At 40.4% G+C, this 26,911-nt stretch overlaps 2 protein-coding genes across 5 annotated transcripts in view; one reads left to right on the top strand and one right to left on the bottom strand.

Moving 5' to 3' along the window:
* The first annotated feature begins 4,402 nt into the window (after positions 1 to 4,402).
* Positions 4,403 to 19,914, top strand: ANXA7 (annexin A7). Its single transcript, XM_059821198.1, has 13 exons — positions 4,403 to 4,455; positions 7,960 to 8,017; positions 10,884 to 11,100; positions 11,408 to 11,515; positions 12,632 to 12,675; positions 13,061 to 13,163; positions 13,456 to 13,550; positions 14,253 to 14,366; positions 15,662 to 15,832; positions 17,340 to 17,510; positions 17,619 to 17,694; positions 18,924 to 19,036; positions 19,534 to 19,914. Exons 2-13 carry the CDS (start codon positions 7,961 to 7,963, stop codon positions 19,654 to 19,656), a joined length of 1,392 nt encoding a protein of 463 aa, XP_059677181.1. The 5' UTR covers positions 4,403 to 4,455; position 7,960; the 3' UTR covers positions 19,657 to 19,914.
* Positions 19,915 to 23,459: 3,545 nt separating this feature from the next.
* Positions 23,460 to 26,911, bottom strand: part of PPP3CB (protein phosphatase 3 catalytic subunit beta) — a 43,670-nt gene continuing 40,218 nt past the window's right edge. For 2 of the 4 annotated variants that reach the window (XM_059821195.1, XM_059821196.1), the window contains exons 13-14: positions 26,863 to 26,892; positions 23,460 to 25,179 (exon numbers count right to left, since the gene is read on the bottom strand). In XM_059821195.1, coding sequence (XP_059677178.1) covers positions 25,001 to 25,179; positions 26,863 to 26,892 — 209 coding nt within the window. In that variant the 3' untranslated portion in view covers positions 23,460 to 25,000. The remainder of the gene's footprint in view (positions 25,180 to 26,862; positions 26,893 to 26,911) is intronic. The other 2 variants (XM_059821194.1, XM_059821197.1) reach the window with 1 other exon arrangement.

The raw sequence follows: 26,911 nt of genomic DNA, 5'->3' as shown, positions 1-26,911 counted from the left end.
GTGAGCATGGTGACCTCTGACAACCTGCAGTTTAATCAGCATGCAGACATTACGCTTTGTTCTGACATCTTCCTAGCGTAGTAAGACTGTACTTGTTCACATCTTCGAGCAAGTGCACGTGAAACCCATGAGCACAGTAAAGTACTCTGTGTTACTTATCAAAATCAATACTTGCAGGATGAAGTATCTTTAACAGAAACGCCTTCTTAAAATTGCAGGAGGGAGCTGGTAATGCTCCAGTATTTCTTAACTGATGACAGTCTCAGTAGTAGAAAGAAGATAGGGTACCACAATGGAAATTGCAGATACCTGACAGTAATTAGCTTCCCGGTGCTCTGTTGTGCTGCAAGGCTTGTAGATGGCATTTAGATGATTCTTCAATAAGTATTAATGGATAGACAGTATGCAACAGTCAGGTTTCCTATGACTGTTATCATGTACTTAGGATCGATGCTGCACACAACAGTTCTGGTGGTGACTAGGATTAGAGTAAGATCTAAAGGGAGTCCTTGCAGACTGTATTGTATTACTGTTAGTTTGCTGGTTAAGCTAAAAAGCAATTTAAATTTGACATTCTAAATTCATGTGACTGAAGAAAAGGGTTAATATTATGTGTTTCTCTGGGTAGGGAAATAAGTTTGTGCTGCTAATTTGGTGTGTTTAACAGACACTTCATTGTTGCCATCTTCACTGACTCCCTGTGTCCACTAACTTTACCTTAGAAGGGGTTTCCTGAATCACAAATAGAGTTCTTTCCTGTCTTGACCAACCATATCTTAAATTCTATTTTAAATATACTTAAATATAACTCCTTTGTTCTTATTTCATGCTCTTCCTGGTATTTATATGTAATCTGTTATAGGTAGCCATCATACCATAGCCTTCATTTTACGAAACATACTAAGCTTTATCTCCTTTCTTCTGATGCACTGTCTATGCTTTGATCACTTAGCTGCCCACTTTAAACTTAATTTCAGTCTTTCTTGAACTTGAGATGGTAAAGACCATACCCATATCATCATATAGATCAATGAATATAAGAATACCTCAATACTTTCCTGGCATAAATTCCTTGTTTGCCTCTTGGTGTCTGTCATGTAGTGTGAATGAGCACCCCAGTCTCTTGCCCCTGCTGTCATTTGCAGCTGAACTACAATTTGCCAGGAAAATTATTAATTCGAATGCATGACCTGGCATTATGACACTTTTTAATAAAAAAAAAAAATCTAGATGCACGTATTTCTCCTGCTTTGGATTATTCTCAGTATTGGTGACACCTCACAATTTTGTCACCAGGTATCATTAGCTTATTCCTAACTTCTGTGCCCTACTCAGTTAAGAAAAAACTTGGAATTGATCCGAGACCAACTTAACAGAATTCTACAAATTCCCTTTTCAACACGGCCTTTGCTCTTTAAGTTGTTTATCCTTGCTCATGCTAATTCCTATCTTCTGTAGTTTAACTAATTATGGGTTCTTCTCAAACCTTCTGTCCACAGAAGGCTTGAGAAAAATTTATACTGAATTCCTCATTTAGAATGTACATTGTGTCAAACTGACCCAGTACATCCAGTGATCGATCTTTGATAAACCATGTGTTTGGTTGTAAGCCTTGGAAAGGCTAATTGTTCTATATTGTTGAGAATAACAAACTTTTTATTTTGCTATCTGCAATTTGATACTTTAAAAAAAAATTCCTTGCCAGAATTACAATTTAATTTGCTGATTATTTTCGTATACTGGGATGAAGGTCACTAAGTTTGCCTTGTTAGTTGAGTCATTTAAGTTTCTTGGCAGAATACTTAAGCTGCTGCAAAGAGGAAGTAGTGTTTTGGTGTGTGATTATATGAACCTGTGGACATATGCCATCTATTAGTAACTAATGCAAAATGCATGGTTTTAATCCTAAGGATTAGAAAGTTGATGGTGAAAAACATCAGACATGCTGCTCTTTTAAGTAGTCTAGCAGAACAACCTGCTGTTCTCCTTCTGCGCTTTGAGGAAGGGTGAAGCGTCTATTTTTAGTGTGGTTCCACCCAGCAGAACTAGAGACCCTGGTGGCAACTCAGTTGTAAGGTTTGTGTGAAATCTTCATGTTTGGACTACAGTGGGTGGAGCCCTAACATGACTCACTGGGTAGTGACTCCCAGTTGAGCAGCTAACCAAACACAGGCTTTTCCTGAAGTGAACTGAAGTTGCTCTACACCCTGTGCACATGGAAGGTTAACTCAACAGCTAACTTTGACTATCTGCATTTTAATTATTGCAGTCACAAGGTAGTGTAACAAGAAAAAGTATTTTTAGTACATAATTTAGATTTGGATCACTGCAGTATCCTGTTGGTTTGTTATACTTTGACCTACGGTTCAAACCTGACCGGATCTTGTTGCTTACGGCAAACTGTGGGAAAGTAATTTTTTTTATTTAATTGTATTGGCTGAAATGGAACATCAAAAGTAATGCCTCATATTATTTAAGTGGGAAATAATGTTCCAACCAGGATACATAGCACAGAGAAGCAGCAATGCTTTAATGACCTACGTCACCAATAAATTACTCTGGAAAAAAAAGAAAAGTTTTGTTTCAGCTCTGTTGATCGCAGTCAGTTAGCACGACTATGTAGTTGAGAGCCAAGTCCCTCCAGACCAGAATTCTGTCCAGTATCATGTCTTAGCAGAAGATGCAAGGCTATTACAAAAGACAGGAGCAAGAGTTTGTCTCCCAACTTCACTGAACTTTGTAATAGTGAGAAGTTGCCTTGCCTTTCCTAACTGCGCTGGCTCTAGCTATAGTAACAAGCCATGGGATTTCCTTAAATACAGGGAGTGAAATTAGATGACCACAATGGTTCCATTCCATGCTTTAAAGTAGTAATTCCAGATATTCTTAACATACAACACATTTAATGTAGATTCTCCAGACATAGCTGTTTTATTAGAATGTTTTCGCTTGTTCTTTTCCCACTTGTTTGTGAAAACAGATTGTTCCTTTCCTGAATAGCTCAAATCCAAACAGTCCACTAAATGGAAGAGACAAAAAATTGTGTATTTTATAAATATATTTGGTTCACATGGAAACAGGGATTTAAATATATACCTGTTCTGAAAGAAATGTGCTTAACAGAGATGAAATAAGAGTAGACATACACTAGGAGTGTCAGCTGAAGAATGCTGTGAGGATTAAATTCTTAAAGCTGCTCCTGGTGTGTTCTGGGCAAACAAGGGAGAACAAGCCCAATTTTGCTTAAGATAGGTCATTTATTAGATTCTTTATGTGGCTTTAGGTGCTTTTCATTTGAAGTGGGCAGGCATGGTAAATTATTACCCACCTATTTTCTGCTGCCTGCACTTAATGCTGTTTTACAGACAAGTTAGAGCAGTGGCTGTTTTTTCATCTAGAGCTCAAGTGCTGCACCATGTTACAGGAAAAAAATTGTTTGCATTTTAATGGTCTCTGAACTGCTAACATGCTTATCATAAAAAAAGAGAAAGTTATTTTGAATAATCTCAAGTAACCAGTGCATACTATCATTGTATCTTGCTGGTCAGAATCTCTTATGAATATAATTATACCTTCAGGTAAAGGAAGGATGATGGGTATGTAGTGTTTGTTCTACGTGTAATATAAACATTACAATAGACAGAAACACTAAGTGCACTTCCCACAATTGCATACAAATGACTATAATTAAGATTTCTTTCTAGAGAAAGGTATGTAGTAGTCAGGACAATCTTACCTTTATGCGCTCTCAGGACCTAGATCCTGATCTTCAGTAACTACATGAAAAGGAGCAACTCCTCCAACTCCACTTATGTCTTTTATATACTTTGCATGTTACACCCTGTTCTGGTGGCCTCTATGACTTGGGCAACTACCTGCCAACTACGGAATGATGATCTTGATCTAAAGACTCATGTGTTCCTGGATAACAGACTCGATTTAGAGCTACATGCATTAGGGCTGAACTCCACTGCAGTGGTGCCGTAGGGAAAGAGCAGTGTGGACTTCTCCCTTCCTTTCCTAGGCAGGTGGCTAAGGACTCCCGTGGGATGGCATCGCCTGGCGCTTCCCGTGTTGAACACCTCCCCTGACACAGCTCCACTGGCAAGTTGCTCTGCGTTTCTGTGGCACTTGCATCTTTTAACTTACCTCTCAGCCGTTTCGAAGGAGAACTGGCCATACTGCAGCTTTCCTTCAGCAGGATGGGGCAAGCCTGCACAGATGGGAAAGGGGTCCCGGGTTAGCTGGGCGACCACCAGCGGCAGCCGCTGCCGGCCCGCCTCGGCCCTGCCGGCACTCGGGCGCGGCGCCCCTGCCCGCGGGGAGCGGGGCCCATGGGCCGGGCCGGGGCGGGCTCGGTGCCGGGGGCGGGGCGGGTGCCGCCCGGCCCCACAGCCTCCATTTTGCGGTGTAGCTGCGGGAGAGAGGCCGGAGGCTCCGCAGGTTTTCCCTCAGGTGAGGCAGCTGGAGGGGGGGGATGGGAGGAGCCGGCCGGCCGTGACTCGCGCGCCCCTCGCCTCAGGGCCCGGCCCAGCCCCACTGGCGGCGGCTCTCCTCACACACCGCCTCCCGTGGGGGCTCGGCCCCCGTCCCGCTGCGCCCTGCGGCACGGGCGTGCTGGCGCCCGGGGCGACCCGAACGTCTGCCTGGGACAGGGCTTCCGGAGCCGGCTCTGCCCGCCGGCTCGGGGCTCGGCAGGTGTCCGGCCGAGGTAGGCGCCGGCCTGCCCCAGAGCGCCGCACCCCCCTGGCCGGGGGCCTGTCCTCCCGGTGCAGAGCAGGGACGAAGTCCCGGTCGCCTCGGGAGAAGTAAGAGTAATACCTGTCTCCGCCCGCAGCCGTGCCTCGCCGGAGGGCTCGCTGCGCCGGTCCGGGGCTGGCGGCTGAGGGAGCGGGGAGAGACCAGGGCCATACGTGACCGCCCTTCCCGCCCCGAAACGGAGCGGGGGGGGTGTGGGGGTGGTGGCTTGCCCGGCGGGCAGAGCCGGCTCCGGGCGGGGTGGGGGGCGGTGGTGGCCCCACCGGCGTCCCGTAAAGGCTCCGGGGGCGGGTGTGATGCTGGCGGGGGCGTCCTCGGTTGGGGGCACAGGTGTGCGCGGGGCGGGGCCGGCCCGGGCGGGGCCTGCTCTGCCCCGTCGTGTGCCGGGCTGGGCCTGCGGGGTCCCCGCGGGGGCCGGGCTGCGGCAGCAGAGGGGAGACTTCTCTCTGCTTGCCTGCTGAACTCCTGCCCAACACGCCGAGTGTAGCGCGTCCCCTGATGTTACACCGTCAGAGCTACATCTGCCCCCCAAAACAAAGAGACTTCCCCCCTCAGATTTCGACTTCAGCCCGCAGAGGAGAGCCGGCGGGTGCTGGCGGGTGTTGCGGCCCACAGCCGCCGTTGGCCCCTCCGCCGCTGACTCACCACCGGGCGGGCTGTGACAGCGCCCGACCCGCGGCTTAACCCGCCGCCGGCCGGGCCTCGCCTGGTGCCCCGTCCGGGGCAAACGGGGAGGAAATTGAAATCTGATGGGAAAATCTGTTGGTACTTTGGTTGTAAAAGCAGTTCTATCAGAGCCTCTGACGATGCTTAGGCTAAGTGAGGCTGTGTGCTATGGCAGCGTCAGGCCGGTGGTTGTGAAGTACTTGATATTATGTAAGTGACTTAATTTATCTCCTGGAAAACTTTTCTACGTACTGAAAGCTGTTTCAGGAAATATTGCTGTCTGGTCATAGTAAGTTTTGAAGAGACTCTTGTAACTGGTCAGAGGCAAGCCTGAAATGCCAGGTTAGCATCATGTCCATCTAGTTATAAAAGGCCTGAAGTGATTAAAGCAACAGTCCTTATCTGATCCTTTTATTACTCTAAAATATTTTTTTTCAAATGAAAAAGAAAAAAAAATTCAGCTAGGTCAAGCAAATGCAAAGAAAACATTTTTATTTTGTTTTTGTAATTCAGAAGAATGACCAATAGGAATCAGGGTCCTGTTAAGAGGGGAATGATTAAATGAAATACCACAATTCCCAGTACCTGGCCCAAAAGAACTCACATCACAAATTGAATCCTAGAAAAGGAACTGATACAACAAAAGTAAGGAAAGCGTAAACAATTTACCGGTGCATTGTAAGTCACAGGTTTAGACGGGTGGTTAATTTGCTAACCAAAATACAACATAGTCTTGATGGCTTGTTTGCTTGAAAAGGAGATGTTGAAAACTCATGCCTTAAAAAGCTTTTTGCCTTAAAAAGCTTTTTGCTAGAATGTGTTTGCTAGTAAATCAGAGACATAGCTGAAAACTTAAATTAATTCTAAATGAAGTATCTTACCAATAAGTCTAAAATTTGGTATATTTTAATATGGCTGAATTTTGTTGACTTCCTTTTATTGTACAAATTAAACTTTTCACAGCTGTTGAAACAGCTGAGTTGCCATCACCAGCTGTTGATTTTGCATCATGAAAAACGTAGTAAGTTGTACAGTGGAAATGATACAGTGTGCCTCACAAGTTTTACAGACTTTACAATCCTGTCTTCTTAACGGTGTAACTTTAGTTGAATTACATTGAGCTGAAAAGCTGAAGAACTTTTTGTTTTTTAATATTCAGTTTTGCTGACACAATATTTTCCTGTAAGTAGAAAGAGCGAAACTGAATTCGGAAGTGTTGGTGGTTATCTTGTTCCTGAAAGGAGTTACAATTAGTGTTGAAGTCAGAAGTACCAAAAGAAATGTGCTGTTGAAAGCCAAATTTAAAGTCCATTCAAGCAGCTGTCAGTAATAAATACTGTACAGGTACTGATTTAAGGTGTTTCTTCTTAGGGAAATAAATAGCCATTAGCACTGTTTATGATTAAAGCACAGATTTACAAATACGCCTTATGTTCTTCCCCCTTTATTTATTTGGAAGTGATGATCCAAGTTTATCAGTGTAAGACTGCATAGCTGTGCTTCTCTGCAAGTTGTTTTTGGCTCTTATTTGAACTAACCTACTCACAGTTTTAATGTTTTCCACATTAAGTCTCAGATGTTTAATTCTATGACCACCTATTGCCTTAATGGTCCAACGCAGTAAGAATTATGCTTTCAAATCCATTTGGTTTGGCCAGTGAATACCTAGAAATGTGACTAATCATTTGTGTATTGCATTCATTTTTATATTTCCCATGTCCTTTGATTTGTGCAGCTAAGGTGCATACTGTCTTAGAAACATGCCATCAGTGACTCCCAGGCCCTGATCAGGGAATCTGGCTGGTTAGCATTAACATGATTTTTTTTCTTGCCATTAAATGTTTCGTGACCTGGCTAATGTCCTCAAAACTCCCTGTCCAACTGGGTGGCAACATGGGGGATGATCTCTGTCCTGGTCTATTTCTACTCCCCAAGACCCTCTATCAAAAGTGAGACTAAAATAAACAGTTACTGGCAGGAAGCAGAAATCTTCTACACAAATGAATTAATGCTGGGGAATTACACGTTTTTATGATATTATCATTTTACATGGGATAGATAGGGTACTGCTCTTCTCGCAGGAGCTATCCCTGTGAGTGGAGGAGTGCAGGGGGATGGGAGACAGGTGCTTGGTGCAGTGCGGGACTGGGGCCCTGCTCTAGCCTGCCCCTTCTGTTTCTGTTCTGGCAAAGGGCTCAGCCCCCTCCTGCTGGCACCTCGTGATGTATCCTGTATTTCAGAGTTCTTCTTGGAGGTTCAAGCCTCTTACCATGCTTCAATGTCTATCTGACCCTAAATAAGAGTGGTAGTTAATTGCAAAGTTGAAGGTGCTTCCCTTCCGAATCCTGCTTGCTATGGTCATGTGTATGAAAAAAAGGAAACGTTTTGTGGGTTTAATAGCTGACAAGTACTCCTGAGCAATTCTAAACCTACTAAACATATTGTTCAAGTGATTTAACAGGTAATTATCAAGGAAATAACTACTACAAACGCATATATAGTGCCTTGACACTGAAAATATCTTTTTTTCCCCAGAATGTCATACCCGGGTTATCCCCCTTCTGGCGGCTACCCTGCTTTCCCTGGTTATCCTGTAAGTATGGCTCTTGAATGTGTTGCATTCCTAATGTGTTTGTATTCTGTGAATACCCCTTCTTACTATGCTCTGTGTGTGTGTAAATAGTAGCTGTCAGTTCATATACAGTATTCTCTAGAAGACCTCTCTAGAGGTCTCTGTTTTTGTCTATATATCGCTGAGGACGAATTTACAGTTGTCTCATAAGAATTCCAAGAAGGAAGTTTAAGATTTTTTTTTTTTAATGTTGCCTGTTGTTCCAGAAAGGTTTTTGATTGTTTGGTCTTGTTTTAGTTTATCTTTGTCTTGCGAGTTTAGGTTTTTTTAATACTGCTAACTATCTCAGCAAATAATTTTTTTAAAGTATGAGTAGTTCTTACATAAATATGAGGGTCTTTACGTACAGGGTCAGAGGTAATCTCTGAACCAGTCTCTGCCACAGTCTCTACCAAATATTCCGCATACCTGTATCCCAGGATTTACAGAGATGCTGAACAAACTTGAGTGGCCATTACCCTCAGGAAGAGCTTGGAATGTTTTAGTCAAGTAGCCCAGCTTTCATACGACACCAAGTAAATATTTTTCTGAGGATAAACGACACTGTATCTTGACTTTGACCCCCTATCCTTCAGCCGCAGGACTTTGTTCCGCCTTCAGCTCATGACTGAATGGACTAAAAATTCCAGTGAAACTTAATGCAAGGCTGGAATATATCAGGTGTTGCTGATACTGCAGTCTTTTTGATATGCCTGCATCGTTTTTCAAGGCTAGACACAACTGTGTGCTTTTATTAGTATGGCACTGATCATACTGCAATTGTGGGTATTTTATATGGTCTGTGTTTTATGTAGTACAGAACTAGACTTAAGCATAGCGCTCAGCCTGGATCCCATTAAGATACTGAAAAGCTATAAATACATGCAATATATATATATACATGCAATAAATTCTCTGATTATTTTGCTTTACAATTTACACTTACTCCCTCTGAAAAACTAAAGTCAGTCAAACGAAAGACAAACATTAGAAATCAGACTTTCTTAACTCCAGGATTTCTTTTCCTCCCTCAAGGTTCTGCTGAACCCTCATGATTGTAGCTTCAATTTATTTTTAACGACATCTGAAAATATTTTTTTTCTTAGCTAGCATCTAAAATATAGCCAACTTCAATGGATTAATTTAAAAGACCCTTTAGATTCGATATCAACGATTCTAGGTTTCCTAGTCTCATTGATGAGGCCCAAAGTGATAACCAGTGCAAAAAAACAATGTGAAATTATTTTCTTCTGCAATAGTGATAGTTATCTGAGCAGGGCTTTTGAGTATTCTAATTTTGGGTTTGTGAATCTAAATTCCATTAAAATCTTTTTGCTGAGTCTGGCAGAGAAAGATTAGATTGTACCGCTAGTGAAGAGAATATTGTATAGCCTGGGCACAGTAATCTGGGAGTAGAAATCTTGGGGCAGCCAAACCTGAGGAGAACATTTGAGCTAGACTTTACTGCTTTGCAGTTTATTTCTGTTTTCTGGGCTCAAGAATGAGTGTGTACTGTGTGTAATGTGTGACCCATATTTCTGAAGCTAGTCAGTAAAGATGATTCCCATCAATAAGTAGTGAGTCCATACATTATGCTTCATTCTGAAGCTGATTTTAAATACCTGATAGTTAAGATCAAGTATATGACTTTTAACTTACAGGGTTTTCTCTTAGTGGTCCTGGTCATTCAAGTAAATATTTCTAATGTACGTTAATGGTAATAGCAACCTTGGTGGTATGACTGGTAAGTCGTACACGTAGCAAAACAAAGGCATATAGATGTTTGACTTGTTCTTTTTATTTAAAACCTGTAATAGGTGTACAATCTGACTCAGTGGTCCAGATTTAGACATTGAATGTCTATGCTTTATAACCTGGATTCCAAAGGAAATGGAAAAAAAACCAGAACACCACCTCTTGTAAGTTCTCACCATGTAACATTTGAAAATACCAGTTGTGCAAGAGAGGCAGAAGTTTCAAAGATACTAAGCTCTTGACAGTCCTATAAAAACAGGAGGTGAGCTCCTAATGATTCATAGAGAACAAGCCTAGCTGAGGTCACCTCTTACTTACGCAAGATAGAAGTAGCGGCTTTCCAGTAAAGGACCATGGGTCCTGGTGGTTGACAAGTTGAATGTGGCTCAGCAGTGTGTGTTCCTTAGCAAGAGTGAAGCCAGCAGGCCAAGGGAAAATATTCTTCCTCTGTGCTCAGTGCTCACGAGGCCACATCTAGAATACCGTGTCTCATTGTGGCCTCAAAGTACAACAGACACGTGGATGAACAGGAGTGTGTCCAGGGAGGGCTGCTCGCCTGGAGAAGAGAAGGCTAAGCGGATATCTGTTCAGTCTTCTGCTACGTAAGAAGGAGTGGTAGAGATATTGGAGCCAGACTCTTGTCAGAGGTACACAGTGAAAGGGCAGCTGGCAACAACCACAGGTTGTAATTGTAATTTGATTTGAAGAAAACATTTTTCACCATGAGAGTCAAACACTGGAACAGGGGCCCAGAGAGGCTGTGGATATGTTGCTCCTTGGAGATACCGAAAACTTGACAAGGCCTTGCATGACCTCATCTAACTCCAAAGCTGGCCCTGCTTTGAAGGTGGATGGGATCAGAGGCTGTCCAGAGGTGCCTTCTGCCCTGCAGCACTCTCTGATTCTGTGTCAACATGGGAGATATATCAGAAAACCCATCCAGACTTCAGGAATTGTGCTGCTGCCACTTCAAAAGCGGTGAATCTAATGATATAATTCATGTTATTATACGTGTGGACATTTTGTTAGCTTGAGAGTTTTTACTCTAATGTCCTGTTAGCAGGTGTACAGACATTCCATTTTTGTGTTTCAGCCGACAGGACAAGAGTCTGTCTATCCGCCAGCTGGTCAGTACTCCTATCCCAGTGTTCCTGGAGGATACCCTCCGGCAGGAGGAGGGACCTATCCTGCAGCACCACAAAGTTCTGGGTACCCAGGGGCAGCAGGATATCCTGCCCCGGGGGGCTACCCTGCCCCTGGGGGCTACCCTGGAGCTCCCCAGGCTGGAGGAATGCCACCTTATCCTGGAGGTAAGATCCTTTGTTAGAGTACCACTTGGGAGTGGGTTTTGTTTTAACTATTCCCTGTGCTTGGTAGAAGTAGTAAAGAAAAGCAGCTTTGTTCAGCAGTCAGTTTAGGCAGCAGCATGTAGGCAGCCAGAGAAATTGCCATCTAGCAATAAATACCTGCATGCTGATGGCAGGGCCTTGATGGTTTTGGGCCGCTGCACAGACACAGAAATTAGTCTCTTGCATAGCTCTGCTCAGGAACCCGGCTCGTGTGGTGTCAGAAGTCAAGTACAAAACATTAAGAGTGATAAAATCTTTCTTCTCCTAGCTCCTACAGGCCCTGGATTTGGTGTGCCTCCTGCTGGCCCTGGCTTTGGTGGCTATCCGCAGCCTCCTGCCCAAAGCTATGCTGGAGGTGGACCAGCACAAATTCCAGGTATGTTATATGTAAGAAACTTTAAGCATCCAAGGTTAAACCAAGAGGTCCCAGGATAGGTAGTAACAAATTAGGTCCTTGCTTTTGTTACTTTTAGCTGTTGAGGTTTGTGTGCTGTATACCTCCTACCACCTGTCTTGACAAGACCACTGAAGGGCTGATGAGAACCATCTCTATAGGTGCTACATCCAAAAGGGATGGCTGTCCCAGATTAATGGTCATGATGTAGTGGTTTAGGTGCTTATCCTTCTTGAAATTGCAAGTATCTGATAAGAACTGTGTAATCCAGAGTCCACATTCAGTGATCATCTAGCTGTTCTGTTAATTTCAAAGAAATGGATGCATTTTTCAGATCTGTGTTCATGGTGATCCCTGGCATAGTGGGGGAAGTGGAAAGGAGAATGCACCCAGTTCCTTAAAAATGGTGCAGTGTTTTTAATGCTTCGAGTGGTCAGTTACCATCAAGGTGATTTTTGTCCTGGAATATGTCAGTTGTGTTTGCAAAAAATTCAGAGCAGCAAACCTTTTTTTTTTTAAATTATTGCTTTGTTAACTCTAATAATAACTAAGCTGCTGTTAAAATGATAACAATTGTACGTATGTATTATGGATAAAAATAAAATTCCAGTACAAAAAATGTAGTTGTATTTTTGTATTCACAGTGCTTTTGATCACAAAATGAGATTCCTTCAATTCTTTCTGCACCAATGAATTCATAATATTTATCGTTTATATGTTAGACATTTTAAAGTGTATAATATGACTTTAAAAGGGAGCACGGGACATGCATTCTTCATTTGCATGGGCTATCCTGGCTTTTGTCAAAGATAGAAATATTTAGTAAGGAGAAATCCTTCCAGTTCCCACAGCACCAGTAAATTTAGTATTTTTAGAACTGCTTTGCTAGTGTACCAGAATGCATCTGTGATTGCTTCTTCCCATCGTTCCCGAAGGCAAGAAGTTCAGTTACTGATCATGATAGGTATCATTACTTAGGAAACAGTTTTTGTGCAGTGGCAGGTCTGTAAAGGGTTTTCTTTTTGGATTAGAAAGCATTTACACAATAAGAGGAGACATAATTAATTCCTTTTATCTTGTTCTTGAATTTATTTTCAGTAGGGTATCCTGGTGGACAAGCACCATCACCAATGCCTGGTCCGGTATGTGCTGTATCCTCTTCTGTGATCAATCTTATGTGGCTTCTGTGGTTTTAATGTTTTTACAACTGGTTTCCAACAATTTACAGCATGTTCTGCATCAGGAGTTCCCAGCTACACTCAAGAGTACAACCTGAACAAAATCATAACCCTATATCTGTGTATACTCACTCATCAAGTAGATCTTCATCCATACAATTGGGTAAAAGCATCGCTTTGGCATTGGTGGGCCAAAGCTGTTGAATGTCTAAATGTCGCCCTGATTCTGTCTTAGAGAAAAAACAGAGAACTAATGGACAACTCCTTCTGAAGTACTGATTCCAAAGTTGTGATTTTAATTTGAATTTCTGTTGTGCAGAATAGCTAGTTATACGTGACTTATTTTCAGCCTGCAGCAATGGTTCAGTGTACCCAGGGCACAATTCAAGCCGCTCCAAACTTTGATGCTGGAAGGGACGCGGAAATTCTACGCAAAGCTATGAAGGGGTTTGGTAAGTAAGCAAGAGAAGCTTAATTTCTGTTGCGCTAACTTCTTAATGCCATTTTGTCCTTTTCTTCATTTTTTATTTAACCGTACATTTTTTTCTCCCTAAGGAAGATTTTCAGAAGTCACGCTTTCAAAATTACTTGGGCAATTTCATAGACGAACTTACATAGAAAATTTCGTAGGCTTAAATGGTAGTCATTTATTATGTAACTATGCCCAAATACAGGATTATAAAATGCATAGTCTTGGAGGGATTATGATGATTTCTTACATGCAATTGCACTTGTGTTTCCAAGGAACTGATGAGCAGGCTATCATCAATGTTGTTGCTAACCGCTCCAATGATCAAAGGCAAAAAATCAAGGCAGCTTTCAAGACTATGTATGGCAAGGTATGTTCAATAGTTCTTTGAATCAGTAAACAAAACCAAACTTCCAGCTGCTGCTTTAACTGCCTGATTGCATTTTAGTCCTGGGGAGTAGTTTGGGCATTTTTAAAATGCACTTCTTTTGGTTATATTCCTCGTGTACTGGGGGACATCTGCTATTAACATGGTGTTGTCCTGATACCTGGCAGAAGCAGGGGAGGGGGAAGGTTGGGGGCTGGCTCTGCTCCTGACCAAACAAGAAGCTCCTCTGCTTTTGTAATGCTTGATAGATAGAAAATAATCAAGCTTAAACTGTCCTTGTATTAGTGTCTGAAACTACTGAGTTTTTTATGCACACAAACCAGTACTGAAATCTGCTTTTTCATAAGAAAAAAACCTGAGAAACTGGTTAGTCAATAAAAGGCTGAGATAATTTAATTTCTTCCCTCTGTCATTTTTGCAACTTAAAGTGAAATTTTGTAGTTGTGGCATTTCTCAGGACCTGACTAGGTCCTAATTAGTGAGGGGATAATGGAGAAGAGCTGACCTGTCAAAGTTTTGGACGGAGGGTAGTTCTTTATAAGAAATAAAACAAAGCTTTACAGGAAAAACAGCACAAAAGTAGAAATCAGTCACAAAAGTTAAGTTCTAGGTTGATCTTTTTTCCCTATATAATCTACATGGCTAACACTCTCCAAAGCCCTTTTTGTGTTTATAATTGAACAGGATTTAATTAAAGATCTGAAGTCTGAGTTAAGCGGAAATGTGGAAGAATTGATTCTAGCACTCTTCATGCCTAGCACCTACTATGATGCCTGGAGTTTACGTCATGCAATGAAGGTATGGTTTTCCTGTGAATGAAGTAGTTTAAAACCATCTTAAAATGTACATCTAAGAAAAAGAGAATACCTGATCCCTGCGTTGTTGAAAAATCCTGTAGTGGCAAACAAATTTTGGGACTGTGGGGCTTAAAATTCTTTTCTGCTGCATCCCCCAGTTCCAGCCAATTTCTGCAGGATTAGCCAATTCAGAGCAGCTGTCCATCCAGCAGAGGATGAAACGCTGCAGGACAGAACTTTGTTCTCTGCCTCTTGGTCATAATTTTTGCTAGAACCTAGAAAGGGCCAGGGTGCCGTTAAAACTGTAACCACTGTTTAAATTGAAGGTACGTACCTCTCCTTATTAGGAACAAACCATTGCTACTGAAAAATATTTTTGGATTATCCCAGGCTTTTTCCAAAAGGACAACAATGAAAAAATATTTTCTTAAGGTCAGATGATGCACGTATCTGTTCAAGTATTAAGACTGCATTAGAGATGTGGTGAGCTAGTTGGTTTAAACTTTTAATTTGGGTAAACTGGTACATTCAGTTTACCAGAATTTCTTGCTTGTTTTGAGCTGCAGCAGCTAACAGGTGGCTGATACTGGAAACAAGTGACTTAACCTCATGTATGAATGCAGACCTTCTGAAGAATGTGGAGCTTAAATGAAGAACTGGCTTTTGTGGATGCAATAGCCACCCCTTGACCATTTTAAAAAATTTGTATTATAACATCGCCTAGAAGCCTTACATAGACCCACTCCTGTCTAATCTTTGCCTGAATAGAGATGGCCGTGACAGCAAGATCTCATTGTATACAGAACTCACAGTTAATTTTTATTCTGGGGAGAGGGAAGCGTCTATGAAAAGTCCCTGCTGGTGCTCCATGTTGAGGAAGCGGCCACATTTGGAATAGGGAACACATTTGTATGCTGACCAAAACAGAATTTACATGCGTATCTTTGGCTTTAATGATTATCATAAGGCTCTACCTTCCTCCAGTATGTTTCCAGATTAAGGTTGCCAAAGAATTTCCTTCCTAAACCGTTTTCCAGTTAACTTTGGCTGATGTCACTGTTGTGGATGTATAGTTTTGGGATACTGTTTTGAATTGGTGCAGAATTGAATGTTTGAGGAATCTTCATTCCATTTTAAGTATACAGAAGACTTGGTGCTTTCACACTGCAAGGATACTGTTCTTAAAATGTATATGGTATTAAGTTTTGAAATAACAGATGACTGCTTAATGTCACAGTTGAAGAAAACTGAATAGGTAGCACTTTGTAGTTATGTCCCCTTTTCCTCTGCCTACAGGGAGCAGGCACTCAGGAGAGAGTACTGATTGAGATCCTTTGCACAAGGACAAACCAGGAAATACGAGAAATAGTGAACTGCTATAAATCAGAATTTGGAAGGGACATCGAACAAGACATCAGAGCAGACACTTCAGGACACTTTGAACGATTACTGATATCTATGTGCCAAGTGAGCTTTAATTTTTTTTTTTTTTTTGTAAGATAACAGTGTACAGTCTGACTTCGATGCATGTAGTCATAATGGCTCCATAAATAGCCTGTGTATGCTTAGCAAGAGCCAGTTTTTTAAGAAATTAACCCTGGGCCATTAATTTATTCCCTAATGACAAGACATGACACTTCAGTCCCTCCTCAAGGAAGAGATACTTCCTATCTACAAATCTATGATGAATGGTGTGACCTAATTTAGTACCCTATATTGATCTCAGAGAATTTATGTGTAAATACTTTATTGTGCAGATGTCATCAAGTGGTACTATAAAGCAGTGCTCCACACTGCTGTTAAAGCAAGATGCTTTTTATTTTTTGCATACGTTAACAAAATAATTTGGGTGAATCTGACAGGATAATCTTTATGGTGTGTAGAATACCTGTGAGAATCCCTACGAACAAGCTAAGAGGCACCGCAGGGCAAAACTTAACTCCCAGCTTACACCATACTCCCTTCACATCACCAGAATTAGGGAGGTGCTACTATTGAACTCGGGTGAACACTGGAGCTTGCTTATCCCGTATCATTTAACTAAGGCTCTTTTTGTGTTGAAGAACAGTAACTATCCCTGTTTAGGAAGAAAGACGTACTAACGCGACTTCCCACATTTCTCTGATCAAGCTGCCTATTTGCTATTAGGATTTCTGTGACACTTCTCTATCTCATTTGCCTCTACCTTTCTGAGAGTTCAGCTACACACTAGGTATTTGGATTAAAAAGTCAAAATCCAGAAGAAAGCAAACCTTGAGAAGCTCATGCTGCTAATTTTTATTTTGATAAATCCAGTACTTTACAATAATTGACAACTACATAATTTAAATACTATATTAACCACTATAGATACAACAGTATTTGAGAGCGTTTATTCAGCCTACTCAGCCAGTATATTTAGCAGTATCCATCCATGCAGTGGGCAGCAAAAAACCAAAGCACATAAAATGTCATATAAGCCCTACTGACATACTAGAACTATAGTAAGTGCTTTCTGGAGACATTCTTTCTTGAAATTAGCAAATTCTAAATAAAATAGAAGACCTGAGGTATTTCAGGTGTGCATATTCAGTAAGATAATTCATTAGTTCGTTTGGGAAGATTCTTTGCAACTTCAAGCCTAGGAACAAATCAAGAGAAAGCTTACATTATTAAGTAAAATAGAGAATTAAGTACAGTACTTACTTAATTAGAACTATGAGATGGTGGTATGTATGGGTGAAATTATCTGAATCAGTGTATCTAGAGTTTAAAGCATGCCCTACAGATAGGGTTCTTGGCCACTTTTCTATTTGTTGCCTATAAGAAATATTAAACCAAAGAGTAGTTTTAATGCAATGTAATGTATTTCAAACTGATGTTACTCTTTCTGCTTCAAGCTTTGAAGATACATGCTTAGCGTTTACGCTGCAAGCAGTTAAAGCATAGCCTTCTCTGTGTAATTTCATCTGACATCTGTCGTCTTTGCTTTTAGGGTAATCGGGATGAAAATCAAACTGTGGATTATCAAAAAGCTCAAGAAGATGCTCAGCGTTTGTACCAAGCAGGCGAAGGAAAACTTGGGACTGATGAATCTTGCTTTAATATGGTTCTGGCAAGCAGAAGTTTTCCCCAACTGAAAGCAACAGTTGAGGCATACTCCAGGGTAGGAGTTCTTCACTGATTTCAAATGAGCTTGGTCAGTGTATTTTAAATTAAGGTTCCACTTGTTACTGCATTTCATTATCCACATATTAATCTCATTTATTTGTAGATTGCTAATCGTGATTTATTAAGCAGCATTGACCGAGAATTTTCTGGAAACGTGGAACATGGTTTGAAGACTATTTGTAAGTGATACGTTCTTCCCTCCCCTTATCCTTTAGGAATTACACCTTCTAAACATAATTGAAGAAGAATCCAGTTCAACACTGGCCATATGGCAAATGAACACACAATCTGAGACTCTGCTAGCACACAAGTAACTTCAATTATTCAAATTACTAACTTTACACTTAATTGGAGAAAGTAAGCACCCACCATGAAGAATTCAGTTTGAAACAAGAAAAGGCTACATAGAAACTACTTGTCACTTCTCCGGGAAGGCAGGCAACTACACAGAAAGGAGGGTCACTGGTTAGTGCTTGTAGCTGTGTTTTTCAGAGCTCTGCAAAATGATGCAAGTAGCAGTGTAACAGAGCCGTGACTCTAGTTGTGTGGCACCTCGGCAGAGACAGCTGAGCCACCCCCACACACGATCTCGGAACCAACATGAACCTACTTTAGGCATAGTTCCCTTTTCACCCCTCTTCCCCACCATGACCTACCCCCAAAAAGCTCATCATTTGCTAAGGAAAACTTCAGCAAAATAGAAGACCTGTTTTGAATTAATTTTGTCCTGCTGACTTGTCATAGTAAAGCAGTTCAAATTTAGCATGATTTGCTGATAGTGAGAATCAGTATGATTTACTAGTACATCTGCAGACACCAGTCCTACCAATGCTTACCAAAATGACAGCATTTCTGTAGCCATAATGGATAAGCAAAAGCTTCCCAGATTATATTCTGCTCAAGAGTTTTATGGGAAAAATTCTCAGCTCTGAGAATTTATTCTCAACTCTGACAATCACATAAGAATAAAGGCTCATCTCTGAGAGCGAACAAACTAACCGAAACAAGATCCATTCTGTAACTTCTAAAGTGAGAACTTCTTACAGTTGCACTTTTCTTAGTGAGATTCTAGCAATGGAACATGAGTAACAAACCTTGTATCCCAGTATGAGCTATCCAAGGAGAAGAACGGTTTTTAAATTACCAATTTGAGAATTAAGGTTTCAGTCAGCTTTGAAAAGCACCTCCAGAGAAGTTAACTGCTAATAACCCTAAGTTTTCGTATGAAGGAATAACTCATTTGGTCAGCCTGAAAATAAGCTTAGCTCTGTAAAACAGTTCCTAGTTCCTGTAATCTACAGTAACTGGATCTTCATCAATACCCACCTGTATCCTGAACTGATCCTGCCAGGTATCACTATACAGTATACAATACTGGAACTAATCCTAAAAATATACTTTATTGCAGTGCAATGTGCTTTAAATCGCCCAGCCTTTTTTGCAGAAAGACTTTATTACTCTATGAAAGGAGCTGGCACAGATGATTCTACCCTCATCAGAATTATAGTCACTCGCAGTGAGGTAAGAAACTATCTCCTCTGTAAATGTCACATGTAGCAGAAAGCTATCTGCCCTAACCAGCTTTTCACTTAGTCCTTCTTTCACCGCTGTAGAAACCATGTATTGCAATGAAGCTTTTACAAGGTTCAGATTTAGATGAATGCGTTAATTTCTTTTAAAGCCAGCTTTTATATAGTAATTTAATTATCTCTGGGTAGATAGTAATACTGCTTGTCTTCCTTCTTAACTGTGGTTGGCTGTCCATGTAGCAGATAAGCACCTCAAGTTCAAAGGTTCAGCTGTTAAGAGGCAGGATACTACAGTCCTGCTTTGGGAGCTGCTCCTCTGTCCTTAGAGGGACCAGCTGGCTTGTAAGACGTGCAGAGTTCATTCAGCTGTGCATTCCACCCTTGGCATGCGTTCTCTAGTCCATGAGGGAGGAGATGCGGGGTGACTATCTAGGAGTTAAAATCGTACACGGTGTTTAAGTTTTGTGCTTTTTTTTTTTCTTTGCATAGATTGACCTTGTGCAAATTAAACAGATGTTCACACAAATGTACCAGAAGACTTTGGCTACCATGATAGCAAGCGATACAAGCGGTGATTACAGGCGTTTGCTGCTGGCAATTGTTGGTCAATAGAAGAGGATTATCTGTTTTGTTGTTTTCTTTTTTTTAAAACAAACTGAAGGATATGTAACATGCTTTATGCAGATGCTGACTATCCTTGTGTGTAAAAGAATAATTTTAAACTTTGTATAATCAAATATGTCTTCTTGATGATTCAATAAGCTTGTTGCACTTACTTACAATTGCCTTAATTTACAGCACATAATATTCTTTATTGTATAATAAAAGATATCATCTATTAGCCCCTAAGCCATAGTTCTTTTGACCCAGACAAAACCACCTCCCCTCTGCCAGACTCCCACATGATTAAACTGTTTGTATCAGCCAAATATCCAGCACTCAACAAGTTTCTTGAAATACCTAAACTTAACTGCTGAGCTAACTGTGGATGACATGAAAAGCCTGAGGCCGTGAAGTTAAGAATTGGCAGAATCCGACTGTACCCCCCTATTTAATTTCTTAAATTAGTTACTGTTAGTGGTTAGTTACCATTATGCTTAAGGCAGCAATGGAAAGGAGAAATCATCTCAGATCTATTTTTGAAGTATCTCCTTGTAAAGGAGTGGGTTGTACAGCAAATGACTGAGCAATGAAAAAAAGCCAGTATCTAAATGCTAACACCACAGAACACGTGTAAATCCAAACTGAAAGCGATTGTGACCTAGACAATATAAATGATTATGTGGATGGTTTCAAAGGATTTAAAAAGAACAGCTTTGAATAGCACATTTGGTTTTTCAGAAAGCCAGAGTGAATCTGTCCCCAGCCATAAATGTAACAGAAGCTTCAAGCCCAGCAGCTAGCAATGTGTTTCCTAACATTTCTGAACAATGCTGTAACAAATAGCGATTGTATTATAGGACACCCTCACACAAACAGCGAAACCCTATTCCTATTATCCCTCAAACAAAAATAGCTAGGGCTGGTAAAGTTGATTCCAATATGGCAAACCTTTCACTCTTCCAGAGCACGTACATAAAGATTTTTGCAAAACAGTAATAGATACCAAGTTTACCATACCAAAAAAGCTGAAGTATTTCACTTATGTCAATGTTCTGCAACCTAAATCTGACTTTAGACTATAAACTTTTTCTGATACTAAACTCAGAAATACAGTTCAGTTTAAAATTTGTAGGTCAGATTAAAATTAATTATTTCAAATACGAACAATAGATGGAAGTTGATTTGGGGAGGCTAAAAGACATTCCACTCTGCATTACTTTGGTCATCCTTGGTGGAAGTATCCACTGATACATATCTAAATATCTCTGTCAATAGCTTTCCAAGCTTGACCAAGATTCTTATAAGCTTTCGTTCTTGTTTCTTTGCTCTTAAGCAAACTTCCTTACAATGAAGCTTACCATTTAATAATTAAAGCATATTAGTGCATCTGTATCTGTTTACGTGACTAAAAAAATCACCACCACTTCACTTGTCATTCAAAGCAGAATATCAATTAAGTCTGGCTCATACATACTACTACTACTACAAGAAAATGAACAGATGAATAGGGTTCTATATCCTAATGACATTCATCTGTTTTATGGCAAAAAGTTATTTTCATTAGATGCTAGTAACAAAGAATTGTTAAATAGGGAACAAGAATTGAATGATTGATAATGAAATTGTAGCAAAAAATAGGCAAGGAAAGAATGAACAGATGCTGTCTTATCCTGCCTCTGAAAAAGCCTTATTTTCTAGGTAACTAACATAATGGTGTTTCAAGATTAAATGTTAGAAAAAAGAAAGCCATTTGTGAGACTATTCCCCTCAAAAAGTGTTCAGACTCAAACCAGAAGGGACCTGCCTCTCTCGAAGAGAAAACCAGCCCCAATCCCAACCATTTGTCTTTCTGCTAGAGGGGCCAATCTTCACAACTCAATAGATATGACTATACCAATTTTTCCCTTTCACAATTGTAATTTAACAAGCTTTGAAAGGAAAGCTGTTGTTTAACACTATAAATAATTTTGGGTGGGGAGGTTGTGTGTTTGCCATTAAACTAAGTCCAGGCAGGCTCCGTGAAGGAGGCGCGTCTTCCCTGTTTGGCTCACCAGGTGGCAGCAAGTTTCTCTCGCACAAGTCCCTGCTTTAAAGTAAGTCCCGCAAAACCTTATTCGAGCACGTTCTGTGCTTTCGCTTTTCCGTTTCCCTAAAACGCATTTACACCTCTCAGAACAGTCAGAACCCCCAGCCCACCTCTGAACACTCCTCCTCCCTGCTGGTGCCCTGCCGATGGCAGCGCCACAGCTGATGGTTTGATCCAGCAGTTCAGGGAAGAAGTGGCTTCTTCCCTGGGACCCGCACGGAGTCTGCTGAGCCCAGGGCAGGGCAGGGCAGGACTGACCTCTCCAACAAAGCAGGATCCAGCCACGCCTCTCATAGCTTTTGCTACCTGTGTCCTTTGGCTGACAGAGCTAGTTCCAAGCATTCTCCCCTCCCTACCCAAGAACAGACTAAGGACATGTAAGACTTTCCCCCCCACCCCCCCTTCAATCACTGAAAGCAGAAAACGAGCAATGCAAACTACTTACAGTTTTCTGGGAGGGAGGATATAATATCTTTTCCCCAACAATGCAAGAATTGGAGACAGCTCCAGACTCCACCTTTCAGAAACACAGTGGTAAAAAATGAGTACCTACTTTCCAAGCAAAGAAACCCTGTTACCTGACTACTAGCTTAAAGGGTGACAGGAGACACACAGCATGAGAAGAGAAATCAGGTCAACAACTGCCCAAGAAATTTTCCTTTATTGCAGATCTGCCTTCATATCTAGCAAAAACTACTACAGACAAGGAAGCAAAACAGATATTGCAAGGGAATCCTCAAGGAAGGATTGCTGCTGGGCACTTACTGCCATACAAGCATCAGAACCAGTTCTCTCCAGTTACAGTGAGATCTTTCCAGACAGACTCAATCTCTATTTTCTCCACATACACAACTCCAGCTAGTCAGAATACTAATCACAACTAAGAGCTGAGTATTAAATCATGAAAAATACTGTCTTGTGAGGTTGAGAAATTTTCCACTAGCACTTACAAGGAGGGAAGTACCATCATAATGTTCATCACGTGTTTGTTCTGCTCTAATACGACATCGTACAAAGACTATACAGTTTGCTAGTATGGGGTTGCTTGATTAAAAAAAAAAAAAAAACCACCAACCAAAACCAAACTTACCATTTTTTAACTTGATCTTCTGCACTCAAACTTTGAGAAGAGTTCCCAATTAGAATGCATCTGCAATAAAGTAAAATCAAACATTAAAACTCCATTAGCAATGGTGTCTTTATTATTATTTTTAGTGTTCCTATTATTTTTATCTTTTATCTTAATTCTCATCCTGTTCAGCAGCTTGTCCTTACTTTAAAAAGAATACACCAGAAACCTAAATCAGGTGTCTGTATTGACTGTCAAAAGAGTCAGTCCTCCCGCTCTGCCCACAAAGCAGCCCCAATACACACTAGTGTCTTGTACATCTCCTTCACAACACCACACAAAGGCAGCGGTACCTAACAGCCTTTCTAGCATCAACTAACACTGCTCGTACAAGCTTGTACAAACCAACAATGGATGTCCAGTTTAACGGACAGGAAATACCTAGGTATTTTATTTATGAGAGAGACTCAAAAGCAAAAAAAGAAGCAGCAACAACAGTTAAATTAAATAGCATTTACATTAAACTAGTTCTCTGCAAGTTAAATCTGACCTTTTAGGCTTTTTTTTTTCATTAGCTTAAATTTTAAAGAATATTTCTAAACAATTTTCAAGGTCAGATTAGACCTACATATGCCAAATAAAACCAGTACACAATGATAGGAGCCGTAGCCCATGCACAAAATTTATTGTGTGCTACTGTTTATAAAATACTTGAATAGTTCAAAACATGCATAAAATTTCCAACGTAGGGGTATGTACAGATTGTACTTGATGGCAAACAAAAAAAAAGGGGGGGGGGGGAGATGAATTCTAGTGACGCAAGTTTCAAGTTGTGTTCCAGGGGATGAGGAGGACATGTAGCAAATGTCAAAATATATAACAAAGTACAGTGGCAATCAGTACAGTCCATTATTTGTGAACAAATTAGCACAGGGCTTCAATTTTTATTTTAACCAAGCAGTCCTGTAGATACCAAAATACATGCAGTCTCAAGTTTACACTTTCACTAATGCCTTAGCAGTTGAACAGAGCAATTGCTTACGCGCTGCTTTGCCTAAACAAAAAGTTTGTCCGATACAGTTTCAGTTTCCTTTACAGATTTAAAAATAATAAAAAGCTTGCAGCTAATCAGCCCAGTGATTATTAGCTATTGATGCAACTGTAATACTCACAATAAACTAAAAGTACCCATAACATCTAGGTAACCTATAGATGTACATCATAGGTCTATATATTAAATATTTGCAAAATGAAAACATGCATACACAAAATACAATGCCAAGCTTTACAGACTTGATATGAATCAAAATTTACTTAAACAATGTACAAAGTTCAATTAAAAGTACCTTAAAATTAACACTTCCATATTTTTCTTACCTTTAAAATTAGTATATATAATAATTTTTTTTTTTTAAAATTCAAGGTGGGGAAGAGTCTTGAAAAAGCTGGGCAAAAAAGTTTCTAAATTAAATATTTTTTTTAGATCTGTGTTCAAGTAATAAACATTCCTACATAGAAATCTTTCAATAAGCTGTAACTAAAAAATACAGTGAATACAATATAGACTTAGCAACATCTAAGGAGTAAACCTGAGGTCAGCATTTTACAGAATGACCAACTGAGATTTTTTTTTTTTTTGGCATTTTTTCTGTCTATTTAAAATACAGTTTTTGCAGCCTCAGATATTTTAAGACCATTCTAATCTATCATTTTAAAGACATTTCATGAAACCAATGTCCATTAATAAATAGTTAGCTCTTAGGGTTGTATTTGAAAGTCTGATTTAAAAAAAAAAAACAAAAAACAAACTACCTCTACTGAAAGAAAAATCCCATTTGTAAACTTAAAAGTGTTGACAACGATAAGCGCAAGATGCTAGTCTAGATGTGCTTTAGTGATAACAGCCCGATTCTTTCCCCAGATCTCTTCTGAAGCTCCAGCAGCCGCCAGTGATGGACTTTGTGTAAATAGGTGAGGCAGGCTCCCAGGAGGTCGGGTCACCACATAAAGAGAGGGGCTGTTGTCTCAAAAGCCTGATGGTCTTTCTTCACTGGGATCAAGTCGGATGGTTTTCCACCTCATACTAAGTAGTCACTTCAAGCGATCCCCCTGGCTATTTCATCTGTTGTCACATCAAAAAGCAGTAATCTAGGAATTCTCAGGCAAGACACGAGTGAGTAAACCAGAAGCTGACGTGGTCACTGTGCATTGTTGTTGCCAGTTCCATTGTTTCCATTGGCATTTGTTGTGTTTATAGTATTAATACCATCTTGCTGCAGAGCATCTTTTCTTGGTGGCATTCTCTCATTGATCCTATCCAAACCTTTTGCTTCTTCAAAACTGCAGATTTTATGTTGCGGAGAGAATCCTCGTATTGCTTAACAAAATGCAAATTTGATATGTCAGTAATGGAAAAGTAAGTTGAAAGCATATACTTTTTCTAACAAATGATGTTTAAAAACAGGTAAGAAATCAGCCAAAGAAACTTATGGCTCTGCATCTGTATTAGTAAAAGCTTCTCTAACCTGCCTTCCTGAAATGTTCAACGGCAATCATGATTTCAGTTTGTAACAAAAAGAACTAAGTATGGCAAATATTCTGCAAGCAGGAATCGAGGGGTTTAAGCCCGCTTGATTGCTTCTGCGTGTCCCTGGCATGGCCAGCTATCAACACCAACTGCTTTTGCTGCCCCGTGCCTCAGGCTTATCTTAGCATCCCCCTTCTCTTCGGTGGAATGTCAGTAAGATCTAAGCAGCACAGCAAGTGCAGTGGAGGCAAAGCAGCAAAGGGTTACAAAAGTAATAGCAGGTTTATATCCTGCATACACATCGATAGCCTGATCCTGCAGTTTTCATGCAGGCAAAACTGCGGGATGTGGTTCGCATTCTGTGCTACTCATGTGGATGATGGAAATGGATGCAACCACAATCACTGAGTTAGCACCGCGGTTAAACAATGGTATCGTTTAAATACAAATGTATTTAAAGTAAGTATAGAAAATAGGTATACTTTTGCTACTGATTATTTTAATTAATGAGGTCTGTAGTTGAATTTAGACCTGAAAATGGCTGACCACATAATAAGCCTGAAGTCTTTGGGATGAAATAATTCTTTGGAGATTTAAGTACAGCTTTCCACTCACAACAATGGGACCTCCTGCACGTGTGTGTGAGAACAGAACAGAAAATGGCAGTTGTTTATATTTTTGGAGATCTGACTTCCTTAATTAAAGAACAAAGAATACAGTCATTAAATGGTGCTTTGCAACCAAATCTGAAAAACCCCGAAGGTAGCTCTCTCAACTGCTATGCTGTTTGTCATTCACTTCAATGAATATTGAGTAAGAGGAAATTAAAGTTATCTCCGAAAAGACAACAATCTGAAGTTGAATACTCTGAACACCAAATAATTTGATGGCATTTTGCTCAATACCACTTACAAAGGATGTATATACAACTTATTGAGCACAGAAGCACTCATAATCCATGGAATTTAATATGCCGTATAATGGCAGGCTGGCATATATACTGGAAATAAATTTGGTCAACAAATTACGTTCAAAATCTATAGAAAAGAACATTACATTTATATGTCTTGCACTACCAGATGTGTTACGGAAAGTTTTAAAAATGTATGTTCAAAGCCATTAAAACAGATTTTATAAGAAAAGGCATGCATAAACAACCCTCCTTCCACATATAACCCCCCCACAATCAAACAAAACCTTGCAGTTGAATGCAGGAAAAAACCACTAAACACTACCATTTTTAAGGACTTCAAGACAACACCACGTATCACAACATGCTATTATACAAAACCTACTGCATATTTTGTAAGAACAAACAAAAGACCAAAAACCCCCCAAGAATTTTCCTGCAATATTAAAGATAATCATCATCCTAAAGCCAGAAATGAATGTTACATGTAAAAGGGATGAATCAATGCAGTTGATTCATCTCTGCTTGTGCAAGTTGAAAGTAAAACACACCCACACAGAGCACTTTTGAATTCCCTCCCAGACACCACAGATCTCTGCCAGCGGCAGAGACTCTGATCATACCTTTTTCAGCCTCAATTGCCTCTACAGTGGCTGTACAGAAGTGAGCAGA

Source organism: Gavia stellata, chromosome 9 (genome assembly GCF_030936135.1).
Source record: "Gavia stellata isolate bGavSte3 chromosome 9, bGavSte3.hap2, whole genome shotgun sequence".
NCBI classification, from domain to species: domain Eukaryota; kingdom Metazoa; phylum Chordata; class Aves; order Gaviiformes; family Gaviidae; genus Gavia; species Gavia stellata.
Note: the sequence above shows the minus strand (reverse complement) of the source record. Positions and strands in the feature narration are given on the sequence as shown.